The sequence below is a fragment of the Apodemus sylvaticus genome, chromosome 11 (assembly GCF_947179515.1).
Source record: "Apodemus sylvaticus chromosome 11, mApoSyl1.1, whole genome shotgun sequence".
Classification (NCBI taxonomy): domain Eukaryota; kingdom Metazoa; phylum Chordata; class Mammalia; order Rodentia; family Muridae; genus Apodemus; species Apodemus sylvaticus.
Genome location: NC_067482.1, coordinates 20,834,219 through 20,857,994, shown reverse-complemented (window position 1 = coordinate 20,857,994; position 23,776 = coordinate 20,834,219). Strand labels below are relative to the sequence as shown.

Here is a 23,776-nt window from a genome sequence, read left to right as displayed (position 1 = left end):
CTGTTCTTTTTGTAATATATTATTTATTTATTTCTGTTTTGTGTGCATCGGTGTTCTGTCTGCATGTATATCTGTGTGAGGGTGTCAGATCCTCCGGAACTCCAATCACAGACAGTTGTGAGCTGCCATGTCAGTGCTGGGAATTGAACCCGTGTCCTTTGAAGAACAACCATTATTCTTAACTGCTGAGCCATCTCTCCAGCCCCTGTGTTTCCTATTCATTTCCATTACCCCGACAGCACATGAAGTCAGACTCAACCCTGTGGTAGCTGAGCTCAGCTTCGAACCCTGTCTTCTTTTTTTTAAACACGGTTTTGCCAAACAGTCAAGATTAACCTTGAACTTAAAGTTGTCTTCTGACCTTAGCCTCTCGGATGCTGGGATTTGTAAGTGCGTGCAACCACACCCTAAGAACCCAATTTTTAACTTCCTGGTGCATGTACCAAACATGCGTAACATGTACTAACTTTAACACTGTGTTGGGATCATCTGGCTTTGTTGGCAATTGTGATCACGCTTCCATGCCTGTTTTCATGAGGCAGGCTGTCATCTAGCTAGGGGTGGCCTCAGCTTTGCTGTGAGACCAAGAATGACCATGGCTCTCCTGCTCTCTTGTTTCTACCTCCTCAGTGGGATTACAGGCATGGCCCCCACTACCTTTGTCTCCTGCTGATCTTTTTTTTTTTTTTAACATAGCTTAAATTGGGAAACTTTGTTGTTAAATGGCAGTGTTAGAAAAACAAAAACAAAAAACAGAAGAGGTAACCTAGCCTAAAGGTTTTTAGGGTTTGTGGTAACATAAGACATAAAAATGCATATAGAGTTAAGAGAAGACTCCTGATAGGTCATAGTGGATCCTCGTTCTTTTCCAAACACTGCCTGCTAGTCTGTGGGCTTTTATACCCCAATTCTTTGTTTCCCTCTTGAAACAGGATCTCACTGTGCAGCTCTGGCTGGCCTAGAACTCACAGAGATCTCCCTGCCTCTGCCTCTGCCTCCTGAGCACTGGGATTAAAGGCGTGCACCCCCATGCCTGGTTTATACTCTTGCTCTTTAGTTTTCTTTTCTCTGCTGTACTTTTGAAAGTTGATAGATCTGCTGCCACTGCCCACGTGTTTTACAATGCAAGCATTCAACACGCCGCCAAGTGCCTTTCTGTTCTATGGGCCCCACTACCAACACCCCACCATGGTCAATGCCACATGACACCACACTTTTGAATTGGGTGAACTTTCAGGACTTTTTCATACAGTCATATGCATCTATATTCATATTTCATGCTATCCTTTCTCTCTTTGATATACGAGCTTCTGTGATTTCTGATCGACTGTTTTACAGTTGACTCTAAATGCCTTCCTTTTTCTGTTAAAACATTACAGATCTTGTGAGTGTAGTCAGCACAAAGTTGTAAACTAACTTTGGAGGACGCAAGATGAGTTTTAATTATCAACTTCTCACAATCTAGAGTCACCTAGGAAAAGAGTCTCAGTGAAAGACTGTGTCTGTCAGGTTGGCACATGGGCACGCCTGTGTGTGAGGTATGACCTTTATTACATGGTAGAGGCAGAAGGACCGTCTCATTGTAGGGCCGCCATTCCCTGCTGGGATCTTGCACTTTCAAAGTATGGAGAACATGCCTAACCTCAAAGGCCTGTGTTAACTGTGGGTGTGACCAGTTGCTTCAGATTCCTTCCTTGACCCACGGTGATAAGACTCTTACCTGGAATTGTAAGCCAGAGAAACCCTTTCCCCCCAGACAAGTAGTCCAGTGTGTAGAGCTGTATATAAGTGGCCAGGGGACAGCTTTAGGGAGTTGGTTCTTTCCTTCCATTGTGGGTTGCAAGGATTAATCTCGGGTCATCAGACTTGTTTTTACCTGCTGGGCCATCTTGCTGGCCTAGTTTTGTTGTTGTTTGGTTAGCTGATTGGTTGGTCTATTAACTTGATTACATAGTTCTTCCCCAAGAACTTTGTAAATGGAAAGGTTGTGTAGCAAAGTCAGAAGACTGAACATTGTCCCCACAGCTTCTTCTTTTCTGTATTCAAGGCTGGCCCCAAACTCAGGGATCTGCCTTCTTCCTCTGCCTCCAGCGTCCTGGGACTAAAGGTGAGCACCACTCCTTTAAGATGATGCCAAACAAAGAACCCATATCTCTTTTGTCATTTTCTTCCAATTAGAGCAGTACACAAAATGTGTCTCACAAAGAACGCACTTTCATCCTGTATTTGCGCGCGCGCATGCGCGCACGCACCTGTTTTGAGACTGAAAAGGAATGGGAGAGGGATCAAAGGGGTGGGGGAAGAATTTCAAGAGACACTGTGAGCACCCTTTTCAAAGACCCTATGACCAAGGCAACTCTTATAAGGACAGCATTTCATGGTGCTGGCTAACAGGTTCAGAGGTTCAGTCCATTATCATCAAGGCAGGAACATGGCAGCATCCAGGCAGGCATGGTGCAGGAAGAGATGAGAGTTCCACATCTTCTTCTGAAGGCTGCTAGCAGAATACTGGCTCTCGGGCAGCTAAGACAAGGGTATTAAAGCCCATACCCTCAGTGGCACCCAACAGTGCCACTCCCTGGCCAAGCATCTCCAAACCCCCCTTGTGCTGTTGGTAGACATGGAGATGACCTTGATTCTCTTGCATGTGCTTGCAAATGCAGAGTGTGTACAAGGAACCTTGAGATTCAGAAATATGTCCCGGGATGGGTGTTTAGGCACAGCAAACCAGTTTGATGTTTATGGTTTCATGTGTGTATACAGATTTTACATATATAGCAGATTGTTTTCCATGAATATGTTATTATTGCTCCCTCTTTTTTTTTAAAGATTTTTTCCATTTGTATATTGTGTGTATGGGTATCCTACCTGCACATATGTCTAAACCATGTGCATGTGTAGAGCCCAAAGAGTCCAGAAAAGGACATCGGATCCTGTGCAGCCAGAGTTGCAGACAGTTGTGAGCTGCCACCTGGGTGCTGAGAGCCAAGCCCGGGTCCTCTGCAGGAGCAGCTAGCGCCATCTCTCTAACCCTGTTCCTTGTTTCTTGTTTGTTTGTTTGTTTGTTTGTTTGTTTGTTTGTTTGAGACAGGGTTTCTCTGTGTGGCCCTGGCTGTCCTGGAACTCACTCTGTAGACCACCACTGCCCGGCTTCCGTTTCTTGTTTTTTAATTGCTCATAGTCATTTAAAAATATACATAATTAGGAGTTGAGTATATATATTAATTGTCTATGATTCAAATCTTCTATATACTTTTCTACATTTTGAAAAGGTAGAAGTACTGTTTTGTAGATACAGAACTGTCTGCCTAAACTAGGGGCTTTAGAGAACAGTCGGAACATGCACCTTCATGCCCCCCACCTTTTTTTGGGGGGGGGGAAACAGGTTGATTTATGACATGTTTTGTCTTGCTGAATTTTTTCATTGGTAAGGGTCTCCTCTAGCCCAGGCTAGCTTGAACTTGACTCCTACTCCTGCCTGTACGTCTTGAACAGCTGAAGCTGGCTGCAGGCATGTGCTACCACACCTAGCTGAGACTTTTTAAAGAATGCCTTCTTCATCCTTTGTGGATTACCGTCCTGGTAACAGTACTGGGATTCCTTGTTCCATTCGTTTTCAACTGTGGTAACAAAGCAAAAACATTTTCTGGCCCATTAAATGCCATTTGGTCACATGGCATATAACATAAATGCACCCATACCAAAGAGGGAACATGTGCCCACCAGAGAACTGGGGTCCACCCCTAGGAGAGTCAGCACGCAGGTGGCCCCTTTCCACACACAGCTGTGACTCGGGATATCCTGAGCTTTGGAGATGCGGGCAGCGAAATCAAGGCACTATTTCTTTCCTTCCGCTGTTTCCTTTCTTTTCCCTTTCCACTTCCTGCTCACCCTCTGGATACTGCAAAGTCTCCACAGTTGCCTAAGTGGTAGCCCTCTGTCCTCCCAGACAGTTCCTCCCTCCCCCCACCCCCTGCTCTCCCACTTCCCTCCACTTTCCTTCCCCTACTCTTTCCTCAGTGCCTACCAGTGTGGGAGAGTTAAAGGAGACCTGCGATTGCCAGCAACAGTTTCAGGGTGTTGTTTGTTTTGTTTCAAGATAGGGTTTCTCTGTGTGGTCCTAGTTGCCCTGGAACTTGCTCTGTAGACCAGATTGGCCTGGAACTCAGAAATCTGCCTGCCTCTGCCTGTGCACCACCACAGCCCAGCTAAACACAGGGAAAAGTAGGGGGAAACTTCCAAGAGAAGGAGGGATTACAAGACAGGAGTATGCAGGTGCATTATTTTATTCATTGCATTTATTTGTGTGTGTGTGTGTGTGTGTATGCATGCATGCATGGGTGGGGGATGTTTCACAATATAGCTTCGAGCTCTGGAACTCACAGAGATCCTCCTGCCTCTGCTGGGATTAAAGGCATAAGTCACCACAACCAGGCTCAGAATCTCATTTTAATGAATTTTACATTCATTGTAACAGTACTATGTTACAAATAGTATACTGCTACCCAAACATTATTAATTCTAAAATTTCTCCTAATAATGCTAAGTAGGTCATTTATAGGCCTTCAGATTTGTTTTGGAAAGTTAGTACCCTGTAACTGTAAGCATTCAGTAATTGGTTTGAATTATGATGGACCCAGGGTCAAGCTCAGGGGTAGAGCTTATACTGGGCGTGCGCCCTGCCCTGGGTTCAGTCACTACACAGAAACAAAAGCAACTGTATGAGAGGAGGAACTACTTTCAAAGTCACAAAGCAGTGGTCCCGGAGGGTGTCAGTATGGCTGTGGCGCGTTTGTAAGGCAGGAGCCTGCTGGGCTCCGCAGTTCCTTGCCTCCCATCCTTCCCAGCCGCGTTACAGGTGTACATCACGCTATTTTCGAAGAGTTATGAGAAGGTCCTTAGTGTTTCTAAACTTCCCAGGGCTGCTGGCTGGAGTGGCCTCCTCGCGGTAAAGCCTATTTAGCAACTCCCCGGCTTGAATCTTGTTTGGTACCAAGGGGACTGGACACTCCACATATGTTGGAAGGACTGGGGATAGGGCAGAGGTGGGATGGTTTGAAGGAAGAGTGGGGATCCTTTCACATGCAAGAGATAAGAGACAGGTGGGCCGAGAGGCCTGGGAAAGCAGAAGTCGTTCAGAGTGTGATTCTCATAACTGTAGAATCTGTTTAGGGACTCTCCACAGGCGCCTCTACTTCTGCTGTCATTTATAGTGTCCTACGTGGAAATTTCTGACCCGCCACTCTTCCTTCCTCACAACTTGAAAAGCATCACGACACACACTCTGTTCTCTACACACCTCCTTTATCTTCCCTCTGAGTCACACTTGGAAACATCCATCCTTACAGATCTAATGTCATGAGAAGAGTCACGTTTGTGTTGTAAGCATTCTCAGAAGCAGAATCACTTACTGTGATTACCCTAACCCTAACCCTAACCCTAACCCTAACCCTACTTTAAATGCTGATATAGCTGGCTAGCCGTGTTTCCCATTTGTTGGTGAAGAATGGACAAAGGCAGAGAGGTAGGTGGAGCTCTGAGTGCAAGGCCACCCCGGTCTATATAGTTCCAAGCCAGCCAAGGCTGAATGGGAGACCATCTTAGAAGAGAGGGAAGGGGAGGGATGAACCACACACAGTTGGCCGAGGTTGCTCAGTCTCTGTGTGTGTTAGCCATAGGACTCCCTGGGAACATTGTGCTTCCAGAGGTGGCATGCTCTACTAAGAGCGTCTCCGCCCTTTCTGCATCTGGAATCTCCGCCTAGACTGGGCATGTTTTTCAGGCAACAGCCATTTAGAGTTTCTTCTCCACTCATTAAAATCATATCTGCTAAGAATGGATAAATGAGTGAATGAATGAATGAAATCTGTAAGTCATAAATTTGATAGAATAGTATATATGGCCTATCAAATACATACATACATACATGTGTGTGTGTGTGTGTGTGTGTGTGTATTTCTGGGTTTTTTTGAGACAGGGTTTCTCTGTATAGCCCTGGCTGTTCTGGAACTCACTTTGTAGACCAGGCTGGCCTCAAACATAGAAATCAACCTGCCTCTGCCTCCCAAGTGCTGGTATTGCGCATAAAGGTGTGCGCCACTACCGCCCGGCCCCATATACATATATACATACACATGCACACAATTCTGACTGGTCCATGTGTGACTCAGTCTTTGGAACTTCTTGAACACCTGTGATTGTTTCTTGTATCATTCCTGTTTTTTCTTCAGCATTTCCAGTAGTTAGCACACTGTACTTACCCTGGACGTGTTAATGTTGGACTCACACATATGGAAGAAGTACTTTGAGAAGCTGGGATGGGGAGGATCTTAAGAGGAGGCCATCTTAGGCCACAGAGAGAGACTCCTTCAAAAAGGAAGGGCGGGAGGGAAAGGCCTGCTAGAATCTGGCAGGCTTTCTCTGTGTGTCCTGGCTGCCCTGGAACTCACTGTATAGACCAGGCTAGCCTCAAATGCGGAGCGCCATCTGCTTCTACCCCGAGTGCTGGTATTAAAGAGTGTGCCACCACTGCCTGGCTGCAATCTTGTTTCTTAAGACATACCTTTAGTTTGATTTTGTAGAACTGAAAAAAATTCGAAGGTTGAAGTTTTTAAACAATGGAAAATATCATTTTGGGTATGGAGAGTGCCTTAGTGTTACATTTCTATACCAATAAGCATCTATGGAGACTGGTATTTGGTAGGTACTATTTTGAGCAACATCTATAAATAATATGCAAAACACGTGGATTTCTTCTTGTGGGGCTGTGCTCTCTGCAAAGCTGGTAATTTAGTTTCATTTTACAGCTGAGCAAATTGAGGTGCAGGGAGGATACATTTGCCACAGACACTGGCTGCCTGCTGCGTGCACGAGCCCGGTGCACGTAAGCCCTCGCTTGCTGAGCTCAGCCGTGAAGTTGGTTCTACATCCCAAGGCAGAAGACATTTCTGGCCTTGAGCTGGTTCATTTAAATAAGTAAAGATGCAACATTGCAGTTCCCTGGTGGTATTTGCTTCTGACAGAATCATGATAACTCAGCTTCCTGGGTGTAATCATTTTATAATTGCTTTTTGTCATCCCTGGTTAATATCTGCAAACTGACAACTAGCCTACCAAGCATATGGTAACCTCAGAGTGAAGAAATATGAGGACTGCAGAGAAACCTAGTAGATTTTTGTTATGGGAGGGAGGGGACTGTGAAATACTCATAGTTTCAGCCCTTCTACAGTAGTAAAATAACTAGTCCAAGATACCCTTTCATGCCAATAGTCCATAGTGAAATAGGAAAATAATTTTTCTCTCTTTTTCTTTTTTTTCCTTTTTGAAACGGTTTCTCTGTGTAGCCCTGGCTGTCCTGGAACTCACTCTGTAGACCAGGCTGGCCTCAGACTCAGAAATCCGCCTGCCTCTGCCTCCCAAGTGCTGGGATTAAAGGCGTGCGCCACCACCGCCCGGCACCCAGAAAATACTTTTCTTAAGTTGTGAAACTGTAAGCCCAGAAGGAAGAGCTAGGAAACAGAATTTTATGAGCATCTGCAAATTGATTTAGTTGCACAGCTTGATGGTTTTTAAGACGCAGTTATGTGCAGATTAGAAACGAATTAAAAACAGGAGATAGCTCTATTGAATAAAGGAGGGATAAGAGGTGGCTCTCAGTTGGGCTCCACAGGCCTCCCAGGCACAGAGCCCCGCCCGCGTTCATCTCAGCACAGCATAAAGCAGCCGTGCTATGGCACACCTGGACTCTCAGAACTTGTCAGGTGACCAGAGGAGACGTTCTGAATGATCTGAGTTACATAGTGAGTTCGAGGCCACCTTGAAATACTGGAAACCCTGTCACCAGAGCACGGTGAGAGGGGAGCTGAGGACGCAGTTCAGTGCCGAATGCTTGCAACTCAAGCATGAGGAGCCAGGTTTGATCCCCAGAATCCATGTGAAGAGCTGGGTGCTGTAAACACTGGAGAGAGACAGGCCGACCCCTGGGGCCTCTGTCTAGCCAGCCTGGCCTGTTCAGTGAGCTTCAGGCCAAAGGAGAGACCCTGTTTCAAGGTGAAAGGCACCTTGGGAACACCACCTGAGATTGACCTTGGGCCCCTGTATAGGCGTTGTTGTTGGGCTGTGGAGACGAGTCAGTAAAGCACTTGCCTTACAGTTATAAGGGCCTGTATTCAGTCATCGGCCGATGTAAAGCAGCGGGGCCTGGCAGCGAGCCTGAGACTGTTCTGGGACTTGCTGGCCAGCCAGCCTAGCTTAACTGGTAAACTCCAGCCAATGAGAAACCCTCCACATGAAGGAGTGTGCACACCCCCATACCTTCCCCCCTACACACACAGTAAAAATGCAATCTTGAGTGAAAAGCTTTGGAGCTATATATATATTATGAAACCCTTTTTATAAAGTTCATCAGAACCAAAACTAAATATACTGTTTAGTCATTCATATATTTGTGATCTGATTTTAAAATCAGATCCCTTCCTTCCTTCCTTCCTTCCTTCCTTCCTTCCTTCCTTCCTTCCTTCCTTCCTTCCTTCCTTCCTTCCTGTGTTAAAGAAGGTCTATGGAACTCAGAGAGACCTCACATTCTCTATGTAAATTATGGACTTTCTGCTTGAGGTTATATGTATGGGCCACCACACCTGGCCCTAAGATAATAATACACAAGATTCGGAAGAGGTGTCTTAAATGGAAGGTCATCAGGGACGGGAGGTGGCTCAGCTCACATACACTGGCTGCAGAGAACCTGGCTTCAGTTCCCAGCACCCACACTGCAGCTCGCAACCATCTGTAACTCCAGGTCCTGGCATCTGATGCTCTTTTCTGGTGTCTTCAGAAACCAGGAACTAAACTGGTACACATACCATAGATGGGTGAAAGCAAAATCCTTACACACATAAAGCAAAAATAAACATTTGAAAGAAAAGGCTGAGAACTGTTACTGTTGGAGTTAAATTGGAAAGCAAAGGCAGTTCAGGAAAAACAGTGCGTACCCCCTTGTAAGTCGGCAGTCCCTTTCTCCAGCTGAGCAGTGGTTTTACAGATACTAGTTCATTCTTTGCAGAATTAAGATTGCACAGTGAAGTAGTTCTTTCCATTTGTTTTGTTTTTTGGGTAGTTTTGTTTTGTTTTGTTGTCGTTGTTTGAGACCTGGCTTCTCTCTGCAGGCCTGGCTATCCTGGAATGTATTCTGTAGACCGGGCTGGCCTCAAACTCACAGGGAGCCACCTACCCCTGTCTTCCCAGTGCTGGCATTAAAGGCATGTGCCAAGGCCACCACCACCTGGCTCATCAAGTCCTTATTTAAAATAATGCAGTGCGTCATTCTACAAGATAATTCTCCCTTCATTTACCTGTTTCCTGCTTCTGCATGTATCTGTGTTCTTGACTTAGACATCTCCCTGAGTCAAGGGGACAGAGTGACATGGGTTCCAGCCCTCTCCCCAAGGTGATCGCAGAGGGACCACGTGAGGCCTCCATCATGGCGCCTGGGGAGTTTGCGTTGGCCCTTGCCACTGCACAACAGGAAAAATGTGCCCTGGGTTCTCTCTTTCTCAGAAAAATTCCATTCATGAAAAACCAAGTTTGTAAGCTGAGGGACTGAAGCAGCCAGGTGAAAGAAATGGTCTGGGAGACCTTAGGGTGTGAACAGAAAAGGCTGGTTTTTAAACGTCTCTTCAGATAAGGGGATTGAAGCTCATATTTAGGATTTTTCCAGGGGCTTCCTGACCTGAGTACCAAAGTGAAGAGTGTCAAAGAAAATCACTTCAGGGTGGGGCCACCTAGACAGAGCACTGTGGAGGAGCAGACCAGTCCCCTGTGTGTTCCTGGGCCAGTTCCTCGTGTCTGAGAAGACACCCTGCATTGCAGGGTGCTCAGGGCGATCCCTGTGGCATTTGTTAAGTCCCTAACAGAAAACAGATTCAGTGAGTGACGTCGTTCCCTTGAGTAATTTGTCCATACTGGACAACAAGGGCATTAGCACTCACAAGTCAGTATCTGTCTTGTAATGCTCACATCTGAGTGTGAACCACAGTTTACTTTAAGAGAAATGTAACTTCCAACTGAAACGTGCATCACGTTGCTCGGATTCACACTGTAGAAAATCCGAGCTGAGTAAGCGGGAAGAGCACAGGCTGCAGTGTTTGGGGGTCCACCCCTCCAAGGAATTCTGTATAGCTTTAATTAGTGTGTGCATGAGAATAAGGTAATTTATTTTTGCAGTGATGGGGACTGAAAACTATTGCCTTGTACACACTAAAGGCAATCACGATGTTCTAAATCCATTCGAAGTCAAGCTTTGTATATTTTATGGATGACTTAATGTTTTCTTTTTATGTAATGCTAATATAATTGCAAATATTAAGTAGTACTTTTGAATATTTAGAGGTGTTTTATTAGCTTAATTGCATTGCTTCTGAACAATGAGCCATTGTGATGTTTATCATCAGTTTATCTGATCATCCAGTCTCTGTGTTTATCTGATGGGCGGGAGCCTCGCCCTAAAGGTAAGGGTGCTCTCACCCAACTGCCCTGCCAGGGACGGATAGAGGGGCTTGCTGACCCTGCAAAGTCGCAGCTGCATTGGGCTCCCTCACTGTCTTCTAGCTGAACAGAACAGGCTTCAGAGGGACCAGAAGGGATCATTAGCCAAGCCTCTTGCTCAGTCATCTAAGGTTCCTATTGTACAGGCATGTTACCACCAGTCCGGATCTCCTCTTGGGGTAAGATATCATGCCATGGCTTGTGACCAGTCTGAGCTGAGGTTCAGTATTTGTCCCTTAGCAATGATTTCCTATTTGGGTTTCAGTTATCTGAGATCAAATGTAGTCTGAAAACATTAAGTTGAAAATTCCAGAAATAAGCAATTCATTACTTTTAAGCTGCACGCCATCCTAAACCGTGTTGTGAAACTTTCTGCTCCTGAGCTCAGGCCTGGATCTCTGTCTAGCGGAGCCACACTGTAGGTGCTACCCTCCCATTATCAAGTCACTGTGAAGCTCTATTGTGCTGTCATCTAACACCATGTCACAATGCCTCCATAATCCGCCTCAGCAGACACTGTCATCATCTGTCCCTGCAAGAAGAGATGTGAGCTCAGGGACTAAGGTGTGTAAGTGTGCGCATGCACACTTGAGCACGTGCAGGCCACAGGAGATGCTGTTCCACACAGTAGCCCACACTGGGTTTTGAGACAGCTTCTCATTGGCCTGGAGTCCACCAGTCAAGCTAAACTTACTGCCCAGCAAGCCCCAGGAATTGGCTTGTCTCTGTCTCACTATTGCTGTGCCCAGGCCCGATGTTTTACTTCAGCCCTGGGAACTAAATCCAGGTCTTTGTGCTCCCAAGACAAGCACTTACTGGCTGTCTCAAAGAAAGGGGCGGGGGTTACTTTGCAACAGGCCATATTCATTTAACCCTTATCATGCTATATTATGATTCTACTTTATAATTAGTTATTGATCTCCTTGTTGTTTGTTTTTCGAGACTGGATTTCTCTGTGTAGCCCTGGCTGTCGTGGAACTTGCTCTATAGATCAGGCTGGCCTCGAACTTAGGAATCCACCTGTCTGCCTGGAAAGGCACGCTCAAGAGCTATTATCTCTTACTATGTTTAGTGTATACATTAAACTCTGCACAGTATAAAACAACTATCCTTGGTTTCAGACATATACTGGAATACATGGAATGTATTCCCTGCAAGTAGTGGGAGACTGTATTGGACCCTGGATCCAGAACATTCTAATTCATTTATGTATGTGCTGTGTGATTTTTCAACTGTATCATTGGCCTGGAGCCTTTTCTCTCCCCGCCCCCACCTATCACCCTTTTTGAGGTAAGGTCATGTAGCCTAGCATGGGCCTGGGCTGGTGGTCTCACACTTGCTGTGTAGCTGAGACCCTGAATTATAGACCAGGGCCACTCACCATACCTGCTGGAATAGATTTCATTTTGGGCAGGGTCTCTCTCTCTCTCTCTCTCTCTCTCTCTCTCTCTCTCTCTCTCTCCCTCCCTCCCTCCCTCCCTCCCTCCCCCTCTTCCCCTCTATCCCTCTCCCCCACCTCTCTCTCTCTTCTCCCCCCTTGCTTCCCTTATTCCCTCCCTCCCTGACAGCTGTCTGGGTTAGATTTCATGAAGAGGTATATTTCTCCTTTAAACTGAAACTCTTAAATAGGAACAAAAAACAAAAGCCAATTTCTTTTAGTCACTAAAACATTTTAAAACTAGTGTTGTTCTTGCTATGGAGGATAGCTACTTTTTGACATTGTATGGTAAGGACATAGATAGTATCACAGTGGATTGCACAGTTATGGACACATATTGGTTAAGAGAATATCACAGTGTGTTTTCAGGACATTCCAAGATAGAAAGAGTTCTTTAAAAGCTTGGTTTTAACTTCTCTTTAGAAACATATTTTGTGTTGTGGTAGAGACTTGGTTGATGATATATCAGTATCAGAAAGGAAGGCATTTCTATCGATCAGGAAGGAGTTCAGTTCTTAAGTTTAAGGTGGTAGTTGTGTTTGCATATTTGTTTTTTCCTGTCCTGTCTTAAAAGGTTAGTCCTTTGTATTTTGAAAACCCAAATTGTAAATGCTTAAAAGGCTGCTTCAGCTTTTGTTTCAGCTTTTCTTAAAATGTCATCCTCTGCATAGTAAATTTCAGTAGCTGAATGTGCAACCGTAGAAGTGAACTGTGTGCGTAGTAAATGATTCTAACTGCTTTTTGTGCCACAGTATTGTCTGAGGTTCCCCGCTTATTCCGCCCTTCTATCCCAGTGCGGAGAATTGATGAGGATTTGTGCATTGTGTTAGGTCTGCTCATAGTTTGACTAGCACAGTCTGAAAGTGGGTTGTGCAGGATGAGAGAGAGCAGCCTAATTGCTCCTCCTGCATCAGCAGCATCTATAAAGCATCCTGGGAATTGCTTGCCCAGGGCTCAGAGCAGCTGGTCACATGAGCCTGGATTTTCAGTTCAGTTCATTAGTCAGCCATTTTGGTCAACACCCTGCTTACTGCGCACAACCAATCCTGTTAGAACTCGGCATCCCGGCAGATCCTCTAGTGATTTCTGCTGGACAAAAAAATATTAAGATAAATTGGAAATATAGCTTGATTTTTTTTTTCATTTATATTTTTTCTTTTGTATTTTTTCTGCACAAAGAAGGAGGATTTTTTTTTCACTTATTCATGCTGAGACCCATTTTTGAAAGCCAGCTAAGGCAGCATTGGGTGTGTAGGATTTAAGCCTATCGATAGCCCGGCTGGAATAAAGGAAACAGAAGATAAAAGGAGAGCACGCTGGTAGAGGACACAACCATCCTATCTTGCTAACCTTTAGGACTTGCCATTAAGAAAAGAGAGTATAGAATTGTTTGTTTTGAGCAGTTTGTTCTACAAGGTATTTTTGTTTTGTTTTTCTTTGTTTTTTTTTCTTTTTTAATCTCTCCCATCCCATTTTCTAAAAGCTTTATTTAAAAGCTTGGGATTTGGGATTTTTTTTTGGTGCAGAGGTCTTATTTATTTGTGTGTGTGTGTGTGTGTGTGTGTGTGTGTGTGTGTGTGTGTGTGTGTGTTGTGGTCGCAGCTGACTCATCATGTCTGCCCTGACGCCTCCGACTGATATGCCAACCCCCACCACTGACAAGATCACACAAGCTGCCATGGAGACCATCTACCTTTGCAAATTCCGAGTGTCTATGGACGGAGAGTGGCTCTGCCTTCGAGAGCTGGATGACATCTCCCTTACACCTGACCCAGAGCCCACCCATGAAGGTATGGTCAGATCCCAGCAGTCCTCCTCGTTACCGGGACTGGGAGGGCCGCAGCGGGGAGCCCCTCCTGGTTTTTATTGTTGTCTCTTGCTCAGCCTCCTGAACCCCCTCCCCTTGTTTCTGCTTATGGGGAAAAAATTCTTCTCTACCCGAGTCTCCTTTCTCAAGACGCCTATGTTCTGTGACAGTTCTTTGTCTCAAAGCCCTTCAAAGGGAACATCTGAGGTCATTAAACATCAGTTCCTAACAGATAGGGAAAGAGCTATCAATTGTGTTCCTCCTTTAAAATGCTATAGAAATCACAGTGATCCTTAATAGTAAATTAGGAAAACACAAGTGTAGTTATGGGATATAGCACCCACAGTGAAAAAAATAGGGGAGGGTCCTGTCAATGGGACGTTGTTAAACAGGCTATGGCACCCAGGAAATATTTGAAAAAGTTACTCTTTTTAAATAGTATTAAATGGAAAAGCAATTTTCAATTCAGTGCTTCATGAATATGGACTCTTAATGCATGTCTTACAGAGGTTAAACATAAGTACGGTTTTTCCTATGCATGAAATCTTTGAGCCATTGTTGTTGTAAATGTATAATATATATATATATATATATATTATACACACACACACACACTTAGACTCAGTGTTTACAGTTGCAAGTAATCTCTGTGGTCTCTTGATTGTTTCTAAGAACACTTCCCAAGCTGTAAGCTGTCTGTAGCTTGTACTCCTTACATTCCCTCTGCCAAGTTGCAGATATGATGACTTCTCAGCCCATTTGTTCTCCTTCAACAAACAAGGATAAAAACATGAGCGTGTAAGGAGAAATCCTTTACAAACATCTGCAGGACTAGTGGATTGTACATGTAGGTTGGAGTTGGGAGAAGTGACTCCTCCATGCTGTGACCTTGTGTGCAGTCCTGTCATGCCTAAGATTCACTCAACGTTCTCCCCAGCCAGATTTAGCCGCGAGAAGGTTAGAGAGCATTCTAGTCACCAAGCCAAGGCAGGCATTCTGTATGTTTCTTACAAGCCGCACTTTACTAGCTTTGATGATGTTTGGCATCGGTCACCGATTCTGTCCCTGGAACAGCTTCTCTTAGCTATGTTCAGAATGTATACAAGGGGCGGGGGCGGGGCATCAGCTGGAAGTCTGTGCAGTGCCAGCACTGCTTACACAGCCTCCAAAGCTTTAGCAGTCTTTGGGAAGAAAATTGCAGTTTGAAGAGGCTACCAAGAAGCCTATTAGCTAGTGCCCTTGGCATAATTGTTTGAAAGAGAATCCCCATTCATTTTGAGAGGTATACTGTGAAATATGACCGTACTTATAAAATCTACAGTTTCTCAGTTTCCTAAAGATAATCTTTAATACTTTTAGTACTCTGCATGTATGCTTGCTTCCTGCATAATAGTTCTGTGGTGAGCACAGGTTTGCTGGTGCTGCATGTAAACATTTGTAATAATACTGTTTGAATTCTTCACTGAGAGGCTGCGGCGAACTTGAGCACGGCAGTAGGGAAGGACAGCGTGCGAGGTACAGACTGTTAACGGCATGCCCCTCGATCTAGGGACCTAACAGTGTGCTGGACATTTTGCATTAAATTAGGTGAGAGAAACAGTTATTTCACATGATTTCAGGGAAACAGGGTACAATGTCCTAGAAAGCCAGGAGGTACTCCATGGGAGGTTTCCTTGTTCCATAGACTGTGTCTAAACAGCCATTTGGACCCAAGAAATGTCTGCTTTAATTCTAAAAACCTTGACACCTATTAGATTTAACTGGGTGGTCAGGGATTATTTGAGTAACTAGGAAACTGGAGCTCCTGATGCCTAGACTGTGTCCTAGTTGAGTTATACAGAAAGGGTCTGATAGCTCAAATCCTGGAGACCCTTCAGTTTCACAAAGAAAAATGGGCACAGTTGTTCTCTAGAGATGCTGTGGTCTCCAAGTCTTATTTTCTGAAGCAGGTCTACACTTCACCATGAGGCTATCATGTAGTAAGGCCTCTCCAGCCACTGCAGTGCTTAGAGAATAAATGCTTGGATTCCCATCTCTGTGCTTGTTGGCAGTCAGCATGACCCCCACTCTTATGTGTGCTCTCCTTAAAAACAGCTGATCTAGTGGTCAGAGCAGAGGACGGAGTCCACTGGGGAGGAGAGGGAAGGGCCAGGGAATGCTGCTGCACAGTGTAAGGCTGGAGCCAGACCTTAAGACATTACTAGATGATCACCACACGGATGTGGAGCAGAACTTTGCAAATGGTCCAGGGAAGAGCAGATGGTGAGGAGCCTGCAGGACTGTGTGTGGCCCAGCAGGGTGGGGAGCTGGAAAGATAACACACTAGTGTGGGGGCACCTGGGCTTTGCTCAGGGAAAGCTGCTGGGCCTCTAAACCTAGGGATAAAATGAACTCAGAACAGAGGAGCAACACTGTGGGTGAATCAGGAAGATAGAAGCTCCCAGGGCCCCTAGCCATGACTGTGAAAATGGTCCAGGCAAAAGATAACAAGTCCAATCCAGAGTAGCAAGGATGAGCACTGGGAAGACAGCCACCTGAGAAGAAGAGGTTCCCTGAGGATGGAGCCGCCTCTGGGGCTGGGGTGACAAGGACACAGTGCCCTGAGTGGCTGCCAAGGGTTGATCTTCAGGGCTGAGTTCCTTTCACCAGTGAAGAATGCACAAGTAAGACGAGGTTTGCTCTCTGGTGCTCCTGGGCCGTGGCTGACTAAGGAAGCATTGCCATGTCATCTGTTTAACCTTCCAGTCAGTCCCACAGAACCAGGGCTGAAGGTGACTCTGCCAGTTATTAGTCTGTCATGAAATAATCCTCCTGTCTCCAGATCTCAAGGGTCTTGATTGGAGATGTGTGCTGATTTAGAAACATACCACACTGACACTGACTAAACTGATGTCAAGAATGGTCTTTGACTTTTTGTTTGTTTGTTTGTTTTAACATTTTTACATTTCTAAAAACATAATAGAGGTTAAAAAATAGAACTGGAGAGATGGCTCAGCAGTTAAGAGTGCTGGGTGTTCTTCCAGAGGACCCCAGTTCAATTCCCAGTACTGACATAGTGCTCATGCCTGTGTGTAACTCCAGTCCCAGTGCTTCTTACACTCTCACACAGACAGACATGCAGGCCAAACACCGGTGAACATAAAAGTAAATTATATTTTATAAAGTTGAAAGAAAAGGACTTTTAAAACTGTCACACCCTATGTGCCATGGGTCTGGAAACTTCACCAGGGCAGTGAAGGAATAAAAGGACAGACACACGTACACAGAGGGTGTGCACTCTGACAGTGCAGCAGCAACTGCTGCAGCAGCCTGGAAGCACAGCTTGTGTACCATGCACAGCCCAGAGGAGCGGCTGCAGTCTCCATGGGAGGTGTCTGTAGATGAGCGGCCGGGCTGTAAACAGGAGGGAGCTGCGGTTGCTAGTCAGTCATTAGCACTGTCCTCCCAGACAAAGGCTCCCAGTCCTGAGTTGTACCCTTATCGGCATGTGACTCATGTGACTCGGGGCTCCCCTGGCCCCACTGCGATGCACTGTGTGTACTCAGACTGTGCCTGTGGTCTGCTCAGGGATGGAAGCAAACAATTTCGATGCACGCTTGTAGTAAGTTAGAACTTACGTGTGATGAAGTGATGCACTCCTTTGTGTCTGGGTGTCTTGGAGCAGGACTCTTGAAAGATGTTTGCTCCAGAGTCAGGAATCAAGAAACAAAACTGTTTCAGAAACTCCAGTATATGGCACACATAGAGGACAGGCTAGGTTATTATCAGGTTACCCCTGATTATTATTGGTTACCTAAACCTAACTGGAAACATATGTTTAAAAATCTTTCGTTGTCTGAAAGAGAATCTTTAAAAAGTGAAGTCTTGAGCCTTTGTGTTTATCTGTTATGGGATTAAATTAATTTTAAGTTAGAAGTCTGAAATAGTGTTCTATTTTAAGAGAGAAAATAGTATATTTAGGCTTACTAATATAAATAGCTAATATAGTTATTGCCTTTACTCTCTAAAATGTTGGGTTTTTGGATAGTTATATGATATAAATGAAATCTCTAAATTGTCCTTAAACTAAATGTCCAGCTTTTTAAGCTCATGTTCCTTTTCTACCATATTCATACCCTCCATTATTATTTTGGGGATATTCATATGTTTTGAGGTTATTTTTTTTTAAACTTCCCTGTTTAGAGCTGCAGAGATGGCTCTGTGGGTTAATACTCAGTGTGCGAGCTTGAGGCTGGGCTCAGCTGCCAGCACCCACATAAGAGGGGAGTGGACACAGAGTCCCGGCAGGGAGACCCACAGCACAGCAGTGAGGGCTCCGCCTCCTGAGCACTGGGATTGCAGGGTTATTGATTAAAACACCCTTCTCAAACACGGATCGAAAAAACACACCGTGACGGAATTAGTTATTCACTTACTTGCTTACTTGCATGTTCTGAGGCAGGGTCTCTGTGTGCAGCCCTGGGTGGCTCAGGCGGAGTTACATCTTCAGGCTACCTTGAGAAATGAGCCTCTGCTCCTTTGACTTCAGGTCGGTGTTCAGAGCCAGGGTGATGTCAGCACATGCAGAGGCTGACCCTGCAGAACCAGGGGGCCCTCCAGCAGGTACCTTGGCCTTGCTCTCCAGATGTGTAACATCTGTACTGGCTAGTGGAGAGAGACTGTAGGAAATAACCAGTGGCGCTGTGACTTCAGACCAGCAGTGTGTGTTTTTGTCTGTTAGTTTGTCAAAAGTACTGGGTGTCCCTCCAGGCAAAGCTCAGTCTTTGGGGCTGAATGTCACCTTGCTCTCCAAGACCTCATCCTCACAGTGCAGGTGAAGATGCATTGAAGATGTCAGGCTCCTGGGAAGCAAGCGGGAGCTGCTGGGTTGTCAAAGGACAGTCTGCTGTCTTAGAAACTGTGATGTGGGATTCACAACCAGACAGCACTCACCGCTGACGACATTTCCCAGAAGATAGGTTAGATGCTGGCTTGGAATAGGTGTTTCTGCCAGTGGGAACATATTACCGGGCTGATCTTCTCAAGGTGACAGAGAAGGATTTGTCATCCAGGGACTGTTAGACAGGTGCCAAGGTCTCCCCTTTGACATAAAGTACTTTTGTTTTGTTTTGTTTAAGACAGGGTTTCTCTGTGTAGCCTTGGCTATCCTGAAACTCACTCCGTAGACCAGGCTGGCTTTAAACTAAGAGAGAGATGCCTGCCTCTCCCATTCTTCCCCCTCACACACCCCCCAGTGCTGGCGTTAAAGGCGTGTGCAACATGATGACATTAGGTGCTTCTGTCCTACTACTCCCTGTATGTGAGTGTAGCCACATCTTACTGGGGAATCATGGATGTTTCTAATGAGAACAGTACATATCCCAGTGTGTGTTTTACAGGCGGGGCACCAGGAGGCCAGAAGAAGGCATCAGATCCTCCTGAACTGTAGTTATAAGTCGTTGTGAGCCTCCATACAGGTTCTGGGAACTGAATCTGCGTCCTCTGCAAGAATAGCCAGAGCTCTAACCACAGAGCTATCCCTTCAGCCCCTTTTCTTTTATGAGAAAAGATTACTAGAATATCTTTTCTCTGATTGTTTCTGGTTTAAAAACTATTTAGCTCATGTCTACTTTACCTACCCTATTGAAATATGGTTCAGTATAAAGATATTGCTTGTCAATTATTGCATTCAATCCTGATGGAAATATGGGAAGAAGACATGGGCTCTACTAAGTGTGTGTGTGTGTGTGTGTGTGTGTGTGTGTGTTGTGTGTTCATGCTATAGGGATGGTGTGCATGCAACAGCACACATGTCGAGGTCATAGGGCTTGGCTTTCTGTAGAGTTGCTCTTTTCTTTCCACCTTTATGTGGGTTCTGGTGTCCAGCGCAAGTCTCAGCTTCCCAGACTAAGCAAATGCCTTTCCTTGCATGGCCGCCTCTCAGCCCAGGAGCAGCCCATTTGAAAATCACTCAATGTAAATCGGAGGCCTGAGAAAATAATTCTAGCAGCCGCACCAGACATGTACCTTAAGAAAATAGTCATCAGTATAGGCAAGGAAAATTTAAAGATTTATGTATTTATGTGTTTGTGTGTGAACCTGAGTACCTTTGTGTGCACTGTGTGTGTGTGCAGGAACACATGGAGGACAAAAGAGTGTCACGTCTCTGGGAGCTGGAGTTTCACATAGCTGTGAAAGGCCATGTGACTGCTGGGAACCAGACCCAGGACCTCTGCAAGAGCAGCAAGGGCTCTGAGCTACTGGCCATCTGTTCAGCCCCCAGGCAAAAAGTTTGCATCATATATATTATAATATTCTGCCTGCTCTAGCAGAATCTCAAAAGACACTTAACATAGTGTAGAGAAAAGCACTGGAAATGTATAAGCATCTATATTAATGAGCAATAAATACTGTTATAAAAGAAAATTTAGTAGCATATTGCTCAGAATATAATTTGTAGTTTCACACTTTTGAATAATATATCACAATTATCCCATTATAATATAGTATATATTCTAGTTCATTATTATAATTCTCCTCTTACTATGCTTAGTTTATAAATTAACCTTTATTGTAGTTGTCTGTATATAAGAAAGTACAGAGTATTTAGAGAGGAAAACATGTTCCAAGTGCATTGATTACACATTCGAGCATCCACTGGGCTGTCAGAACAGCTTTCTTGTGGCAAAGAGGGACCACTCCCAAATGAGTATGTAAATCACTCCCTACCAAACAGCAAAGTCCATACTCTAATGAAGGCTTTAAGGAATGTTCTGGAGAAGAGAGCCCATTCTAGGCCTTAAAAGAAGGTGTATTCATTTCCTGTGAGTATTCTAATACACTGCCACGGAGCTGGTACCCTAAAGCAACAGAAGTGTATTCTGTAAGCTAACACTTAAGTCTGCTCTTTCCAAGAGGCTTGGGAGAGTCCATTCCTTACTGCACCTGTGACTGGCAGCATCCCTCGCTCCGGTCACGAGGTTCATCACTTGAGTGTCTGCCTTCGTGTTCACATTGCTTCTTTTCCTTCCTTGTATCTTCTGTTACAAGGACAGAAATGATAACATTTTCCAAGGAAATTAGAGTCCTTCACTAATTCCAGCTCTAGAAACAACTTCCAGATACAACTGCATTTATAAGTTCAAGAGAATACAACATGAATATCCTTTGGGAGCCATTTGTTTTAACTTATCACAAAGTATCAGTGAATAGTAAAATCTTAAAATAATAAAAATATGTTCTATTTTTGGTAAAATTATTTAAGTTTATAATCACCAGATAAATATGAAAAAATTACATATTTGGAAACTAAAATTACAGACTTCTAAGGATTCATTAGTCAAAGAAGTCACGAGCTAAATGAACATAAAGGCACATTTCAGAATTAGAAATTTATAGCCTTAAATTCTTATAGTTGCAAAGAATAAAATTCTAAAAAATGTTTTTACTTAAACATTCTCAAAAGTAGCAAGAAAATTGGGTGTAGTTGCCCACCTGTGACTTCCATGCTGACTTTGAAAGAGCGTGCACATGTGCCATAGCTACCATGCCATAGATGCTTGTGTGCGCACGTGCCATAGACGCCTGTGTGCGCATGTGGCATAGACGTCTGTGTGCGCATGAGCCATAGGCGGCTGTGTGTGCATGTGCCATAGACGCCTGTGTGCGCATGTGCCATAGACGCCTGTGTGCGCATGAGCCATAGGCATCTGTGTGCGCATGTGCCATAAACGTCTGTGTGCGCATGTGCCATAGACGCCTGTGTGCGCATGAGCCATAGGCGTCTGTGTGCGCATGTGCCATAAACGTCTGTGTGCGCATGTGCCATAGACGCCTGTGTGCGCGTGTGCCATAGACGCCTGTGTGCGCGTGTGCCATAGACGCCTGTGTGCGCGTGTGCCATAGGCGTCTGTGTGCGCGTGTGCCATAGGCGTCTGTGTGCGCGTGTGCCATAGACGCCTGTGTGCGCGTGTGCCATAGACGCCTGTGTGCGCGTGTGCCATAGACGCCTGTGTGCGCGTGTGCCATAGGCGTCTGTGTGCGCGTGTGCCATAGACGCCTGTGTGCGCGTGTGCCATAGACGCCTGTGTGCGCGTGTGCCATAGACGCCTGTGTGCGCATGTGCCATAGACGCCTGTGTGCGCATGTGCCATAGACGCCTGTGTGCGCATGTGCCATAGACGCCTGTGTGCGCGTGTGCCATAGCTACCGAGCCATAGACACCTATATGCCATAGACCAGCTGCATGCCATCACCACAGGTTTTAATACAAATGAACATGCAAGAGAAAAGTGTGAAATTGATTGTCTCTGGGTAGTGAAATTGCAAGTGGTTTCCATACTTTTCCTACTTTACCCCGCACTTAGTCAGCAAAGGGAATCAACTTCCAATCCAAAAATCACCTTTTTGCACCTTTTCACAAGGGTACTTCTTATTTAAATTATTTTACATCCTGATCACTGACAGCTTCCCCTCTGTCCTCTCCTCCCAGATGCTCCCTCTCCCCTCCCCTCTCCCCTCCCCAACCCACTTCTCAGAAAAGGGGAGACCTCCCTCCCTGGGATATCAGTACTAGCCTTGGCACATGAAGTTGCAGTAAGACTGGGTGGATCTTTGGAAAAGGGATCCAAAAGCAGGCACTGTAGGCACAGACAGCCCGTCTTTCGGGGTCCCACATGAAGACTCACTGCACAGCTGTTACACATGGCAGAAGGCCTAGTTCGGCCCAGGCATGCTCTCTGGTTGTCAGTCAGTCTCTGTGAGCCCCTGTAGGCCCAGGTTAGCTGATTCTGTAGGTTTTCTTATGTGCCTTTGACTCCTTTGGCTCACAAGTCACATTTTTAAAAGGTATTTTTTATTATCTTTAACTATATTTAAAATAAATATGTTCGTGGGTTTGTGTGCATGTGAGTGCAGTTGCTCATAGAGTTCAGAAGAAGGTGTCAAATCTATAGCTGGAGACATGGGCAGCTTCGAGCCACTTTACATGGGGCCTGGCAAGAGCAATACCTGTTCTTCACCTCCAAGCCATCTCTAACCTCCGGAAATAGACTCTTTCCCCCACAAAATACTCTGGGAACGTGGGCACTTGTTCGTCTGTTCATCCGCTCGGACCCCAGCACTTCCTGTGAACACAAGCAGGGACCAGCTTCACTCTAGATCCACTTTTAGATATCTTTTCTCATTCTTGTTTTATGCATGTGAGTGTTTTGTCTGCATGTATGTCTGCGCACCTGCCTTATGGATATAGTGCACCGAGAGGCCAGAATAGGACCTCAGCCTCCTAGACCAGGATTATAGACAGTTGTAGACCACCACGTAGGTGCTGGGAGTAAACCAGAACCACAAAGTCATCTCTCCAGCCTCACATTTCCAGTATTTTTTTTCCACATTTTTGTTAAAAGTCAAAATGACAGGCTTACTGGCTGCTCAGCCTGTGAGCATGTCACTGCCATTCTGCGTGGGAAGCACGCAGTGACCAGGTTACGCACACCAAGATGGATTCAGCACAGCGGCAACTTTGGGAGGAGGGACAGGGTGGTGGCGCCTCCTGTAGCTCCAGTGCCTCGAAGTTGCTCCTCCCTTCTCTTCATGCCGAGTGCTGGGGTTGGAGAAGGAGCCTCCGCCCTGCGGCTGCTGCCTTCCCGAGTGTTCAGAACATTACACCTGGGGACTGGAAGATGGCTCTGTGGGTGAAGCGGTTGCGTTGTGAGCCTGGAACCAGTTTGTGTCTCCAGATTTTGTGTTCACTCTGGGTGTGATGGGCGGCACCCAATGGCTGAGAAGGGAGAGTGGACGGATGGAGCTGTCGTTCTAATGGAAACGGAGCTCTGGGTTCAGGAGAGTCAGTGTCTCAGAAAAGGAGAGGAGAAAATAATAGAGGACAGAGCGCTCTGTCCTACATGCATGTGCACGCACACGCGTACACACACATATCACCCTGTTCACACACACACACACACAGGCACACACAGGCACAGAGACACACACACACACATCACCCTGTCCTACAC

At 45.5% G+C, this 23,776-nt stretch overlaps 1 protein-coding gene across 6 annotated transcripts in view; it reads left to right on the top strand.

Annotated features, from left to right (window-relative positions):
• Window positions 1-23,776, top strand: part of Rufy3 (RUN and FYVE domain containing 3) — a 79,426-nt gene that overhangs the window by 2,940 nt on the left and 52,710 nt on the right. For 2 of the 6 annotated variants that reach the window (XM_052198081.1, XM_052198078.1), the window contains one exon: window positions 13,580-13,767. The exons of the other annotated variants lie outside the window; for them this stretch is intronic. In XM_052198081.1, coding sequence (XP_052054041.1) covers window positions 13,590-13,767 — 178 coding nt within the window. In that variant the 5' untranslated portion in view covers window positions 13,580-13,589. Of the gene's footprint in view, window positions 1-13,579; window positions 13,768-23,776 lie in introns of those variants that run through there. 6 annotated transcript variants of the gene reach the window in all.